This window comes from Nerophis ophidion, linkage group LG10 (genome assembly GCF_033978795.1).
Source record: "Nerophis ophidion isolate RoL-2023_Sa linkage group LG10, RoL_Noph_v1.0, whole genome shotgun sequence".
NCBI classification, from domain to species: domain Eukaryota; kingdom Metazoa; phylum Chordata; class Actinopteri; order Syngnathiformes; family Syngnathidae; genus Nerophis; species Nerophis ophidion.
Window position 1 is genome coordinate 72,593,398 of NC_084620.1, and position 17,500 is coordinate 72,610,897.

General features: G+C 34.4%; 1 protein-coding gene across 1 annotated transcript in view; it reads right to left on the reverse strand.

Moving 5' to 3' along the window:
• Positions 1-9,953: 9,953 nt before the first annotated feature.
• The window catches only part of LOC133561314 (solute carrier family 13 member 4-like), a 27,277-nt gene continuing 19,730 nt past the window's right edge, over positions 9,954-17,500 (reverse strand). Inside the window, exons 2-3 of the mRNA XM_061914679.1 lie at positions 12,240-12,395; positions 9,954-10,022 (exon numbers count right to left, since the gene is read on the reverse strand). Of these exons, the coding sequence (XP_061770663.1) occupies positions 9,954-10,022; positions 12,240-12,395 (225 nt within the window). The remainder of the gene's footprint in view (positions 10,023-12,239; positions 12,396-17,500) is intronic.

The following is a 17,500-nucleotide window of genomic DNA, read 5'->3' on the forward strand; positions in this document are numbered from 1 at the left end:
ACACATTACTTAAAACTGTGACAAGAATGTCATTGATTACTAGGAAGAGTATGTGACACGTTACTTAAAACTGTGACAAGAATGTCATTGATTACTAGGAAGAGTATGTGACACGTTACTTAAAACTGTGACAAGAATGTCATCGATTACTAGGAAAGTATGTGACACGTTATTTAAAAATGTGACAAGAATGTCATTGATTACTAGGAAGAGTATGTGACACGTTACTTAAAACTGTGACAAGAATGTCATTGATTACTAGGAAGAGTATGTGACACGTTACTTAAAACTGTGACAAGAATGTCATTGATTACTAGGAAGAGTATGTGACACGTTACTTAAAACTGTGACAAGAATGTCATTGATTACTAGGAAGAGTATGTGACACGTTACTTAAAACTGTGACAAGAATGTCATTGATTACTAGGAAGAGTATGTGACACGTTACTTAAAACTGTGACAAGAATGTCATTGATTACTAGGAAGAGTATGTGACACGTTACTTAAAACTGTGACAAGAATGTCATTGATTACTAGGAAGAGTATGTGACACGTTACTTAAAACTGTGACAAGAATGTCATTGATTACTAGGAAGAGTATGTGACACGTTACTTAAAACTGTGACAAGAATGTCATTGATTACTAGGAAGAGTATGTGACACGTTACTTAAAACTGTGACAAGAATGTCATTGATTACTAGGAAGAGTATGTGACACGTTATTTAAAACTGTGACAAGAATGTCATTGATTACTAGGAAGAGTATGTGACACGTTATTTAAAACTGACAAGAATGTCATTGATTACTAGGAAGAGTATGTGACACGTTACTTAAAACTGTGACAAGAATGTCATTGATTACTAGGAAGAGTATGTGACACCTTACTTAAAACTGTGACAAGAATGTCATTGATTACTAGGAAGAGTATGTGACACGTTATTTAAAACTGTGACAAGAATGTCATTGATTACTAGGAAGAGTATGTGACACGTTATTTAAAACTGTGACAAGAATGTCATTGATTACTAGGAAGAGTATGTGACACGTTATTTAAAACTGACAAGAATGTCATTGATTACTAGGAAGAGTATGTGACACGTTACTTAAAACTGTGACAAGAATGTCATTGATTACTAGGAAGAGTATGTGACACCTTACTTAAAACTGTGACAAGAATGTCATTGATTACTAGGAAGAGTATGTGACACGTTACTTAAAACTGTGACAAGAATGTCATTGATTACTAGGAAGAGTATGTGACACGTTATTTAAAACTGTGACAAGAATGTCATTGATTACTAGGAAGAGTATGTGACACGTTATTTAAAACTGACAAGAATGTCATTGATTACTAGGAAGAGTATGTGACACCTTACTTAAAACTGTGACAAGAATGTCATTGATTACTAGGAAGAGTATGTGACACGTTACTTAAAACTGTGACAAGAATGTCATTGATTACTAGGAAGAGTATGTGACACGTTATTTAAAACTGTGACAAGAATGTCATTGATTACTAGGAAGAGTATGTGACACGTTATTTAAAACTGTGACAAGAATGTCATTGATTACTAGGAAGAGTATGTGACACGTTATTTAAAACTGACAAGAATGTCATTGATTACTAGGAAGAGTATGTGACACGTTACTTAAAACTGTGACAAGAATGTCATTGATTACTAGGAAGAGTATGTGACACGTTACTTAAAACTGTGACAAGAATGTCATTGATTACTAGGAAGAGTATGTGACACGTTACTTAAAACTGTGAAAAGAATGTCATTGATTACTAGGAAGAGTATGTGACACGTTACTTAAAACTGTGACAAGAATGTCATTGATTACTAGGAAGAGTATGTGACACGTTACTTAAAACTGTGACAAGAATGTCATTGATTACTAGGAAGAGTATGTGACACGTTATTTAAAACTGACAAGAATGTCATTGATTACTAGGAAGAGTATGTGACACGTTACTTAAAACTGTGACAAGAATGTCATTGATTACTAGGAAGAGTATGTGACACGTTATTTAAAACTGACAAGAATGTCATTGATTACTAGGAAGAGTATGTGACACGTTACTTAAAACTGTGACAAGAATGTCATTGATTACTAGGAAGAGTATGTGACACGTTACTTAAAACTGTGACAAGAATGTCATTGATTACTAGGAAAAGTATGTGACACGTTATTTAAAACTGTGACAAGAATGTCATTGATTACTAGGAAGAGTATGTGACACGTTACTTAAAACTGTGACAAGAATGTCATTGATTACTAGGAAGAGTATGTGACACGTTACTTAAAACTGTGACAAGAATGTCATTGATTACTAGGAAGAGTATGTGACACGTTATTTAAAACTGACAAGAATGTCATTGATTACTAGGAAGAGTATGTGACACCTTACTTAAAACTGTGACAAGAATGTCATTGATTACTAGGAAGAGTATGTGACACGTTACTTAAAACTGTGACAAGAATGTCATTGATTACTAGGAAAAGTATGTGACACGTTATTTAAAACTGTGACAAGAATGTCATTGATTACTAGGAAGAGTATGTGACACGTTACTTAAAACTGTGACAAGAATGTCATTGATTACTAGGAAGAGTATGTGACACGTTACTTAAAACTGTGACAAGAATGTCATTGATTACTAGGAAAAGTATGTGACACGTTATTTAAAACTGTGACAAGAATGTCATTGATTACTAGGAAGAGTATGTGACACGTTACTTAAAACTGTGACAAGAATGTCATTGATTACTAGGAAGAGTATGTGACACGTTACTTAAAACTGTGACAAGAATGTCATTGATTACTAGGAAGAGTATGTGACACGTTATTTAAAACTGACAAGAATGTCATCGATTACTAGGAAGAGTATGTGACACCTTACTTAAAACTGTGACAAGAATGTCATTGATTACTAGGAAGAGTATGTGACACGTTACTTAAAACTGTGACAAGAATGTCATTGATTACTAGGAAAAGTATGTGACACGTTATTTAAAACTGTGACAAGAATGTCATTGATTACTAGGAAGAGTATGTGACACGTTACTTAAAACTGTGACAAGAATGTCATTGATTACTAGGAAGAGTATGTGACACGTTACTTAAAACTGTGACAAGAATGTCATTGATTACTAGGAAGAGTATGTGACACGTTACTTAAAACTGTGACAAGAATGTCATTGATTACTAGGAAAAGTATGTGACACGTTATTTAAAACTGTGACAAGAATGTCATTGATTACTAGGAAGAGTATGTGACACGTTACTTAAAACTGTGACAAGAATGTCATTGATTACTAGGAAGAGTATGTGACACGTTACTTAAAACTGTGACAAGAATGTCATTGATTACTAGGAAGAGTACGTGACACGTTACTTAAAACTGTGACAAGAATGTCATTGATTACTAGGAAGAGTATGTGACACGTTACTTAAAACTGTGACAAGAATGTCATTGATTACTAGGAAGAGTATGTGACACGTTACTTAAAACTGTGACAAGAATGTCATTGATTACTAGGAAGAGTATGTGACACGTTATTTAAAACTGACAAGAATGTCATTGATTACTAGGAAGAGTATGTGACACGTTACTTAAAACTGTGACAAGAATGTCATTGATTACTAGGAAGAGTATGTGACACGTTATTTAAAACTGACAAGAATGTCATTGATTACTAGGAAGAGTATGTGACACGTTACTTAAAACTGTGACAAGAATGTCATTGATTACTAGGAAGAGTATGTGACACGTTACTTAAAACTGTGACAAGAATATCATTGATTACTAGGAAAAGTATGTGACACGTTATTTAAAACTGTGACAAGAATGTCATTGATTACTAGGAAGAGTATGTGACACGTTACTTAAAACTGTGACAAGAATGTCATTGATTACTAGGAAGAGTATGTGACACGTTACTTAAAACTGTGACAAGAATGTCATTGATTACTAGGAAGAGTATGTGACACGTTATTTAAAACTGACAAGAATGTCATTGATTACTAGGAAGAGTATGTGACACCTTACTTAAAACTGTGACAAGAATGTCATTGATTACTAGGAAGAGTATGTGACACGTTACTTAAAACTGTGACAAGAATGTCATTGATTACTAGGAAAAGTATGTGACACGTTATTTAAAACTGTGACAAGAATGTCATTGATTACTAGGAAGAGTATGTGACACGTTACTTAAAACTGTGACAAGAATGTCATTGATTACTAGGAAGAGTATGTGACACGTTACTTAAAACTGTGACAAGAATGTCATTGATTACTAGGAAGAGTATGTGACACGTTACTTAAAACTGTGACAAGAATGTCATTGATTACTAGGAAAAGTATGTGACACGTTATTTAAAACTGTGACAAGAATGTCATTGGTTACTAGGAAGAGTATGTGACACGTTACTTAAAACTGTGACAAGAATGTCATTGATTACTAGGAAGAGTATGTGACACGTTACTTAAAACTGTGACAAGAATGTCATTGATTACTAGGAAGAGTACGTGACACGTTACTTAAAACTGTGACAAGAATGTCATTGATTACTAGGAAGAGTATGTGACACGTTATTTAAAACTGTGACAAGAATGTCATTGATTACTAGGAAGAGTATGTGACACGTTACTTAAAACTGTGACAAGAATGTCATTGATTACTAGGAAGAGTATGTGACACGTTACTTAAAACTGTGACAAGAATGTCATTGATTACTAGGAAGAGTATGTGACACGTTACTTAAAACTGTGACAAGAATGTCATTGATTACTAGGAAGAGTATGTGACACGTTACTTAAAACTGTGACAAGAATGTCATTGATTACTAGGAAGAGTATGTGACACGTTACTTAAAACTGTGACAAGAATGTCATTGATTACTAGGAAGAGTATGTGACACGTTATTTAAAACTGTGACAAGAATGTCATTGATTACTAGGAAGAGTATGTGACACGTTATTTAAAACTGACAAGAATGTCATTGATTACTAGGAAGAGTATGTGACACGTTACTTAAAACTGTGACAAGAATGTCATTGATTACTAGGAAGAGTATGTGACACCTTACTTAAAACTGTGACAAGAATGTCATTGATTACTAGGAAGAGTATGTGACACCTTACTTAAAACTGTGACAAGAATGTCATTGATTACTAGGAAGAGTATGTGACACGTTATTTAAAACTGTGACAAGAATGTCATTGATTACTAGGAAGAGTATGTGACACGTTATTTAAAACTGACAAGAATGTCATTGATTACTAGGAAGAGTATGTGACACCTTACTTAAAACTGTGACAAGAATGTCATTGATTACTAGGAAGAGTATGTGACACGTTACTTAAAACTGTGACAAGAATGTCATTGATTACTAGGAAGAGTATGTGACACGTTATTTAAAACTGTGACAAGAATGTCATTGATTACTAGGAAGAGTATGTGACACGTTATTTAAAACTGTGACAAGAATGTCATTGATTACTAGGAAGAGTATGTGACACGTTATTTAAAACTGTGACAAGAATGTCATTGATTACTAGGAAGAGTATGTGACACGTTATTTAAACTGTGACAAGAATGTCATTGATTACTAGGAAGAGTATGTGACACGTTATTTAAAACTGACAAGAATGTCATTGATTACTAGGAAGAGTATGTGACACGTTACTTAAAACTGTGACAAGAATGTCATTGATTACTAGGAAGAGTATGTGACACGTTACTTAAAACTGTGACAAGAATGTCATTGATTACTAGGAAGAGTATGTGACACGTTACTTAAAACTGTGAAAAGAATGTAATTGATTACTAGGAAGAGTATGTGACACGTTACTTAAAACTGTGACAAGAATGTCATTGATTACTAGGAAGAGTATGTGACACGTTACTTAAAACTGTGACAAGAATGTCATTGATTACTAGGAAGAGTATGTGACACGTTATTTAAAACTGACAAGAATGTCATTGATTACTAGGAAGAGTATGTGACACGTTATTTAAAACTGACAAGAATGTCATTGATTACTAGGAAGAGTATGTGACACGTTACTTAAAACTGTGACAAGAATGTCATTGATTACTAGGAAGAGTATGTGACACGTTATTTAAAACTGACAAGAATGTCATTGATTACTAGGAAGAGTATGTGACACGTTACTTAAAACTGTGACAAGAATGTCATTGATTACTAGGAAGAGTATGTGACACGTTACTTAAAACTGTGACAAGAATGTCATTGATTACTAGGAAAAGTATGTGACACGTTATTTAAAACTGTGACAAGAATGTCATTGATTACTAGGAAGAGTATGTGACACGTTACTTAAAACTGTGACAAGAATGTCATTGATTACTAGGAAGAGTATGTGACACGTTACTTAAAACTGTGACAAGAATGTCATTGATTACTAGGAAGAGTATGTGACACGTTATTTAAAACTGACAAGAATGTCATTGATTACTAGGAAGAGTATGTGACACCTTACTTAAAACTGTGACAAGAATGTCATTGATTACTAGGAAGAGTATGTGACACGTTACTTAAAACTGTGACAAGAATGTCATTGATTACTAGGAAAAGTATGTGACACGTTATTTAAAACTGTGACAAGAATGTCATTGATTACTAGGAAGAGTATGTGACACGTTACTTAAAACTGTGACAAGAATGTCATTGATTACTAGGAAGAGTATGTGACACGTTACTTAAAACTGTGACAAGAATGTCATTGATTACTAGGAAGAGTATGTGACACGTTACTTAAAACTGTGACAAGAATGTCATTGATTACTAGGAAAAGTATGTGACACGTTATTTAAAACTGTGACAAGAATGTCATTGATTACTAGGAAGAGTATGTGACACGTTATTTAAAACTGACAAGAATGTCATTGATTACTAGGAAGAGTATGTGACACGTTACTTAAAACTGTGACAAGAATGTCATTGATTACTAGGAAGAGTATGTGACACCTTACTTAAAACTGTGACAAGAATGTCATTGATTACTAGGAAGAGTATGTGACACGTTATTTAAAACTGTGACAAGAATGTCATTGATTACTAGGAAGAGTATGTGACACGTTATTTAAAACTGACAAGAATGTCATTGATTACTAGGAAGAGTATGTGACACCTTACTTAAAACTGTGACAAGAATGTCATTGATTACTAGGAAGAGTATGTGACACGTTACTTAAAACTGTGACAAGAATGTCATTGATTACTAGGAAGAGTATGTGACACGTTATTTAAAACTGTGACAAGAATGTCATTGATTACTAGGAAGAGTATGTGACACGTTATTTAAAACTGTGACAAGAATGTCATTGATTACTAGGAAGAGTATGTGACACGTTATTTAAAACTGTGACAAGAATGTCATTGATTACTAGGAAGAGTATGTGACACGTTATTTAAAACTGTGACAAGAATGTCATTGATTACTAGGAAGAGTATGTGACACGTTACTTAAAACTGTGACAAGAATGTCATTGATTACTAGGAAGAGTATGTGACACGTTACTTAAAACTGTGACAAGAATGTCATTGATTACTAGGAAGAGTATGTGACACGTTATTTAAAACTGACAAGAATGTCATTGATTACTAGGAAGAGTATGTGACACGTTACTTAAAACTGTGACAAGAATGTCATTGATTACTAGGAAGAGTATGTGACACGTTATTTAAAACTGTGACAAGAATGTCATTGATTACTAGGAAGAGTATGTGACACGTTATTTAAAACTGTGACAAGAATGTCATTGATTACTAGGAAGAGTATGTGACACGTTATTTAAAACTGTGACAAGAATGTCATTGATTACTAGGAAGAGTATGTGACACGTTATTTAAAACTGTGACAAGAATGTCATTGATTACTAGGAAGAGTATGTGACACGTTATTTAAAACTGTGACAAGAATGTCATTGATTACTAGGAAGAGTATGTGACACGTTACTTAAAACTGTGACAAGAATGTCATTGATTACTAGGAAGAGTATGTGACACGTTACTTAAAACTGTGACAAGAATGTCATTGATTACTAGGAAGAGTATGTGACACGTTATTTAAAACTGACAAGAATGTCATTGATTACTAGGAAGAGTATGTGACACGTTACTTAAAACTGTGACAAGAATGTCATTGATTACTAGGAAGAGTATGTGACACGTTACTTAAAACTGTGACAAGAATGTCATTGATTACTAGGAAGAGTATGTGACACGTTACTTAAAACTGTGACAAGAATGTCATTGATTACTAGGAAGAGTATGTGACACGTTACTTAAAACTGTGACAAGAATGTCATTGATTACTAGGAAGAGTATGTGACACGTTACTTAAAACTGTGACAAGAATGTCATTGATTACTAGGAAGAGTATGTGACACGTTATTTAAAACTGACAAGAATGTCATTGATTACTAGGAAGAGTATGTGACACGTTACTTAAAACTGTGACAAGAATGTCATTGATTACTAGGAAGAGTATGTGACACGTTATTTAAAACTGACAAGAATGTCATTGATTACTAGGAAGAGTATGTGACACCTTACTTAAAACTGTGACAAGAATGTCATTGATTACTAGGAAGAGTATGTGACACGTTACTTAAAACTGTGACAAGAATGTCATTGATTACTAGGAAGAGTATGTGACACGTTATTTAAAACTGTGACAAGAATGTCATTGATTACTAGGAAGAGTATGTGACACCTTATTTAAAACTGTGACAAGAATGTCATTGATTACTAGGAAGAGTATGTGACACGTTATTTAAAACTGTGACAAGAATGTCATTGATTACTAGGAAGAGTATGTGACACGTTATTTAAAACTGTGACAAGAATGTCATTGATTACTAGGAAGAGTATGTGACACGTTATTTAAAACTGTGACAAGAATATCATTGATTACTAGGAAGAGTATGTGACACGTTATTTAAAACTGACAAGAATGTCATTGATTACTAGGAAGAGTATGTGACACGTTATTTAAAACTGTGACAAGAATGTCATTGATTACTAGGAAGAGTATGTGACACCTTACTTAAAACTGACAAGAATGTCATTGATTACTAGGAAGAGTATGTGACACGTTACTTAAAACTGTGACAAGAATGTCATTGATTACTAGGAAGAGTATGTGACACCTTACTTAAAACTGTGACAAGAATGTCATTGATTACTAGGAAGAGTATGTGACACGTTATTTAAAACTGTGACAAGAATGTCATTGATTACTAGGAAGAGTATGTGACACGTTATTTAAAACTGACAAGAATGTCATTGAATACTAGGAAGAGTATGTGACACCTTACTTAAAACTGTGACAAGAATGTCATTGATTACTAGGAAGAGTATGTGACACGTTACTTAAAACTGTGACAAGAATGTCATTGATTACTAGGAAGAGTATGTGACACGTTATTTAAAACTGTGACAAGAATGTCATTGATTACTAGGAAGAGTATGTGACACGTTATTTAAAACTGTGACAAGAATGTCATTGATTACTAGGAAGAGTATGTGACACGTTATTTAAAACTGTGACAAGAATGTCATTGATTACTAGGAAGAGTATGTGACACGTTACTTAAAACTGTGACAAGAATGTCATTGATTACTAGGAAGAGTATGTGACACGTTACTTAAAACAAAAACCACTTCCAATGTCTTGCATCTGCATTTGAGAGAGGTTGAATATGAGTGTGCTTTTAAAAGGCGGGGCCTGTTGCCTAGTAACGTACGACATCAGAGCTGTGTTTGTTAGCTTTAGCAGCTGGAAGCCCCAGCTCTTCTGAATCTCTTCACCAGACTGGGAAGAGCTCGGCTTCACAAAGAGACTGAATGTTGCTTCCATGGCTGTCATGTCTTCTTGTCAACAAACGGGGTATTGTTTGGATGGCAGCTTTGTCACTTCAACATTCCCACGGTGTAGGTGTGCGTATGTTGTTGTTGTCTGCTGTGTGATGGTGCCTCTTCCTGTCGGATATCAAGACCATTTTAGTGCAATACTGCTTGTTGCTTTCACTAGTAAAAAGATATCGCTAACGGCGTTGTAGCGGACCAACAAGTAAGTAATTAGATCACCCGTAAAAGTATTGGCGTTACTAACACTGTTATTACGAAGACTAGTGGTTATAAATAAATATGATAATCTTATTTTTTGAACATTTATTCAACATTGAACAGATAATAATAATTGTGATGTCCAGTTGTTAAAAGTTGCTTTCGTTCACTTCTATATTTCATTTGCAGTTATGCATTAATTTCAGTTTGTCCTTCATGCGTTGCCATAGTCCGGAAGTAGTCTTTGGGTTGATCCCTACAAAGTGTTTGGACTGTAAGTATTGTACTTATTACACAGCAGCTGTTTGATTGTAATGTGCGTCTGAGTTGTAGTTTTCATTACCAAATTTGGAGGAATTGAAATGGCCTTGTAAAACCACTAATACTCATCAAATGCAGATTAGCATGGCGCTAGTGCATTCTGAAAAGTGGAGACTTATTTTTGAGTGCGTGCTTGCTTTGTTGGCATGAGAAACAGGGACATGGCCTTGTCCGCTGCGAGTACGCCGCTAAGCGCATGACACTTTGCCGAGTCTGCAACCGGACGTGACGTCACCCGCAACAAAAGGTATGGAAATGTGGTATCCTTTGAGTTGACGTCAATCGGTACTCAGTAGTACCGACAGATTTTTCTCACTACCTGTTTAAGTACCAAATTTGGTACGCATCCTTACTGAAAGTTAGAGATCAGCAAGTTGACATCACATGGTTCAAAGATAAGACCTTCTGGAGGAAAGTTCTGTGGTCAGATGAAACAAAAACGGAGCTGTTTGGCCACAATACCCAGCAATATGTTTGGAGGAAAAAAAGTGAGGCTTTTAATCCCAGAAACACCATCCCTACCGTCAAGCATGGTGGTGGTAGTATTATGCTCTGGACCTGTTTTGCTGCCAATGGAACTGCTGCTTTAAATGGGACGATGAAAAAGGAGGATTACAGTAACCCTAAATTGTTCAGGACATCTAGAATCATCAGGGGGGAGGTTGGGTCTTGGGTGCAGTTGGGTGTTCCAACAGGACAATGACCCCAAACACACCTCAAAAGTAGTAAAGGAAGGGCTAAATCAGGATAGAATGAAGGTTCTAGAATAGCCTTCCCAAAGTCCTGACTTAAAGGTGTGGACAATGCTGAAGAAACAAGTCCATGTCAGAAAATAAATGGTAAATGGGTTATACTTGTATAGCGCGTTTCTACCTTTAAGGTACTCAAAGCTCGTTGACACTATTTCCACATTCACCCATTCACAAACACATTCACACAGTGATGGCGGGAGCTGCCATGCAAGGACGTGACAAGGTTGGTATAAGGTGGGGATTGAACCAGGAACCCTCAGGTTGCTGACACGGCCACTATCCCAAGCGCACCACGCCGTCCCCAGAAAAGCAACACATAATAAATTCATAAAAGAAGCAAACTGCATAAATGTTTTTTGTGAGCAACAAGTATGTGCTCCAATCACTACATCACAGGAAACCTGATTGCCCTCTCAACGGGGGGTGCTTACAAACATCTGTCGTTTACCAAGCGAAGGTAACACGCAAGGACGTTAACACATCCGACACGTACGTAGGATTAACCGAAGGAGCGTTTAAAACCAGATGGAATAATAACAAGGCCTCTTTTAGAAACCAGACTTTGCGGAATTCTACAGATCCCAGCAAGCATGTTTGGAACCTCAAAGACAATAATGTTGAATATTCAATAACATGGCAAATTCTTGCATCCAGCACACCTTACAACAGTGGTAATAAAAGATGCAACCTATGCTTAAAAGAGAAACTGTTTATTATATATCACCCAGACCTGTCATCCCTCAACAAGCGCAGTGAAATTATAACAGCATGCCGTCACAGACGGAAACACCTCCTAGGTAACACATGAGCCAATCACCACACCCTACGCCTGCCTGTACCCACCCACTCTGTGCCCTATATAAACCATTGTATGTGAATGCTTACATTAAAATCTCCTGATGATTGAGGGAACCCCTCATGAAACAGATCTGTAGAGATGAAGTAGTCTTGTGATTTTTCCCATACATACATATATGTATATATATATATATATATATATATATATATATATATATATATATATATATATATTTAAAAATGAGCTGTAAATCCTCACTCTTGTTGGCGTGGTGTGGGCGCCTACCTCACTTGACTTGAGCACCCCAAAGAGCGGGTAGAGGAAGGCGGGGACCAGGGCGGCGGCCCCCAAAGGAACAGCTTCTGACACCCAGTAGACGGCTGTGACGATCAGCACGTACGCACAACACGCTTCCTGCAGGCACACAAAAGAAAAAACAATTTGGAATTAAAAGAAAAGAATAATTATTAAACATTGAAATGACCAAATATATGCTTTAAATGATATTGAAATAGAGCAAAAACAACAATAAAAGTTCATATTTAGATGACCCTTCAACACAAAATACATTTCAAATGCGGATTTTCATGGTTTTATAAAAACAGGTTCAAGCTGATTAAAATATTAGTCCAATAAACAAATTATGAATGCTATTGATATCAAGCATTGTTGTATTATTGATAAACATCATACAGGAATGTTTTCAATTGAATCTATATTTTCACTTTTTAAATGAACTACAAATGATAATGATATAGTTTGGAGCCTCCAACTAGGACAGGTTCAACCTGATCAATATATACTAGTCCAATGGATCCATATCCTTTTCTATTGATTATATACTAGTCCAATGGATCCATGTCATTTATTATTGATTATATACTAGTCCAATGGATCCATGTCATTTATTATTGATTATATACTAGTCCAATGGATCCATGTCATTTATTATTGATTATATACTAGTCCAATGGATCCATGTCATTTATTATTGATTATATACTAGTCCAATGGATCCATGTCATTTATTATTGATTATATACTAGTCCAATGGATCCATGTCATTTATTATTGATTATATACTAGTCCAATGGATCCATGTCATTTATTATTGATTATATACTAGTCCAATGGATCCATGTCATTTATTATTGATTATATACTAGTCCAATGGATCCATGTCATTTATTATTGATTATATACTAGTCCAATGGATCCATGTCATTTATTATTGATTATATACCAGTCCAATGGATCCATGTCATTTATTATTGATTATATACCAGTCCAATGGATCCATGTCATTTATTATTGATTATATACCAGTCCAATGGATCCATGTCATTTATTATTGATTATATACCAGTCCAATGGATCCATGTCATTTATTATTGATTATATACCAGTCCAATGGATCCATGTAATTTATTATTGATTATATACCAGTCCAATGGATCCATGTCATTTATTATTGATTATATACTAGTCCAATGGATCCATGTCATTTATTATTGATTATATACTAGTCCAATGGATCCATGTCATTTATTATTGATTATATACTAGTCCAATGGATCCATGTCATTTATTATTGATTATATACTAGTCCAATGGATCCATGTCATTTATTATTGATTATATACTAGTCCAATGGATACATGTCATTTATTATTGATTATATACTAGTCCAATGGATCCATGTCATTTATTATTGATTATATACTAGTCCAATGGATCCATGTCATTTATTATTGATTATATACTAGTCCAATGGATCCATGTCATTTATTATTGATTATATACTAGTCCAATGGATCCATGTCATGTATTATTGATTATATACTAGTCCAATGGATCCATGTCCTTTTCTATTGATTATATACTAGTCCAATGGATCCATGTCATTTATTATTGATTATATACTAGTCCAATGGATCCATATCTTTTTCTATTGATTAGATATTCCACATGCCAAATGATTATCCAGGTTTTCTTTCCCCACATTTATATTTCAAAGGAGAAGCAGCGTGCTTTACTTAATACAAGAACTCCACTCTGTTTGTCCCGACACTAAAACATCACATGAAATAATAACACTAACTATTAACAATCTTTTTTTTTTTAAATAAAATCAATTTAATGGTAATCTTATAATTTCTAATATATATATATATATATATATATATATATATATATATATACACATACATATATATATATAATTAAAAAAGATAATATGCTCTCAAAACTGAAAATATAGCAGCAACAAATTTAAAAAAAGAGTTCCAACAAAAAAAATACAACAAATAATAATAAAAATGAAAAAAAAAACTATTTAATGGTAAACAATATAATTTCTAAACAAAAAAACTACAACAATTCATTCATAAAACTGAAAATATTGTTTAAAATGTAAAATACTGTCCCAACAAAAAATACATTCAATAATAATAAAAACTAATAATAAAAAACAGTTATTGGTAGCTAATATTTTTTTTATAAAGCAAAATAATAATATACATTCATAAAGCTGAAAATATTGCTGCAACAAATTTAAAATACTGTCCTAACCAAAATCATTATGTCAAGTAATTATTAAAACTAATAACAAATAAAAACTCAAAGTGGAAAACCATGTAATGGTAATTAATAACATCACTTAAGGACAAGAAGGAGGATGAGGACGAGGAAGAGGAAGAGAAGGAGGAGGAATAGGAATAGGAGGAGGAAGAGGACCAGGAGAAGGAACAGGAAGAGGAGGAGGAGGAGGAGGAATAGGAAAAAGAAGAGGATCAGGAGAAGGAACAGGAAGAGGAGGAGAAGGAATAGGAAAAGGAAGAGCACCAGGAGAAGGAACAGGAAGAGGAGGAGAAGGAGGAGGAATAGGAAAAGGAAGAGGACCAGGAGAAGAAGGAGGGGGGGAGGAATAGGAAGAGGACCAGGAGAAGAAGGAGGAGGAGGAGGAATAGGAAAAGTAAGAGGACCAGGAGAAGGAACAGGAAGAGGAGGAGGAGGAATAGGAAAAGGAAGAGGACCAGGAGAAGGAACAGGAAGAGGAGGAGAAGGAGGAGGAATAGGAAAAGGAAGAGGACCAGGAGAAGAAGGAGGAGGAGGAGGAGGAGGAATAGGAAAAGGACCAGGAGAAGGAACAGGAAGAGGAGGAGGAGGAGGAGAATAAGGAAGAGGAGAAGGAAGAGGAAGAGGAAAGGGAGGAAAAGGAGGAGTACCATGAGGAGGAGAAGAATAAGGAAGAGGAGAATGAAGAGGAAGAGGAAAAGGAGGAGGAAGAAGAAGGAAGAGGAAAAGGAAGAGGAGTTGGAGGAGGATCATGAAGTGATCAGATGAGCAAAGAAGAAAAAGAGGGTGTTATTCAGGACTCACTGATTATTGATTATTGGCTCCTGCTTATCAGAAAGAGCCTTCAACATTCTTTAGTCGTGTCTTTCTTCTACTTGTGCAACTTGCAGCAGCTAAAGTGCAACCTCAGCACCTCACTGCATGGAAGAATGCAACCTAAGTGTGCAACCTTTAGCACACTTACATGGAAGCACACTTACATGGATATATACTGTACCATACTTACATGGATATATACTGTAGCACACTTACATGGATATATATATACTTTACAACACTTACATGGAAGCACACTTACATGGATATATACTGTAGCACACTTACATGGATATATATATACTTTACAACACTTACATGGATATATATATACTGTAGCACACTTACATGGATAAATACTGTAGCACACTTACATGGATATATATATACTTTACAACACTTACATGGAAGCACACTTACATGGATATATACTGTACCATACTTACATGGATATATACTGTAGCACACTTACATGGATATATATATACTTTACAACACTTACATGGAAACACACTCACATGGATATATACTGTAGCACACTTACATGGATATATATATACTTTACAACACTTACATGGATATATATATACTGTAGCACACTTACATGGATATATACTGTAGCACACTTACATGGATATATACATATATATACTTTACAGCACTTACATGGATATATACTGTAGCACACTTACATGGATATATATATATATACTTTACAACACTTACATGGAAGCACACTTACATGGATATATACTGTAGCACACTTACATGGATATATATATACTTTACAACACTTACATGGATATATATATACTGTAGCACACTTACATGGATAAATACTGTAGCACACTTACATGGATATATATATACTTTACAACACTTACATGGAAGCACACTTACATGGATATATACTGTACCATACTTACATGGATATATACTGTAGCACACTTACATGGATATATATATACTTTACAACACTTACATGGAAGCACACTCACATGGATATATACTGTAGCACACTTACATGGATATATATATACTTTACAACACTTACATGGAAGCACACTTACATGGATATATACTGTAGCACACTTACATGGATATATATATACTTTACAACACTTACATGGAAACACACTCACATGGATATATACTGCAGCACACTTACATGGATATATATATACTTTACAACACTTACATGGAAGCACACTTACATGGATATATACTGTAGCACACTTACATGGATATATATATACTTTACAACACTTACATGGATATATATATACTGTAGCACACTTACATGGATATATACTGTAGCACACTTACATGGATATATATATACTTTACAACACTTACATGGAAGCACACTTACATGGATATATACTGTACCATACTTACATGGATATATACTGTAGCACACTTACATGGATATATATATACTTTACAACACTTACATGGAAGCACACTCACATGGATATATACTGTAGCACACTTACATGGATATATATATACTTTACAACACTTACATGGATATATATATATACTGTAGCACACTTACATGGATATATATATACTTTACAACACTTACATGGAAGCACACTTACATGGATATATACTGTAGCACACTTAGATGGATATATATATACTTTACAACACTTACATGGAAGCACACTTACATGGATATATACTGTACCACACTTACATGGATATATATATACTTTACAACACTTACATGGATATATATATATACTGTAGCACACTTACATGGATATATACTGTAGCACACTTACATGGATATATACATATATATACTTTACAGCACTTACATGGATATATACTGTAGCACACTTACATGGATATATATATATACTTTACAACACTTACATGGAAGCACACTTACATGGATATATACTGTAGCACACTTACATGGATATATATATACTTTACAACACTTACATGGAAGCACACTCACATGGATATATACTGTAGCACACTTACATGGATATATATATACTTTACAACACTTACATGGATATATATATACTGTAGCACACTTACATGGATATATACTGTAGCACACTTACATGGATATATATATATATATACTTTACAACACTTACATGGAA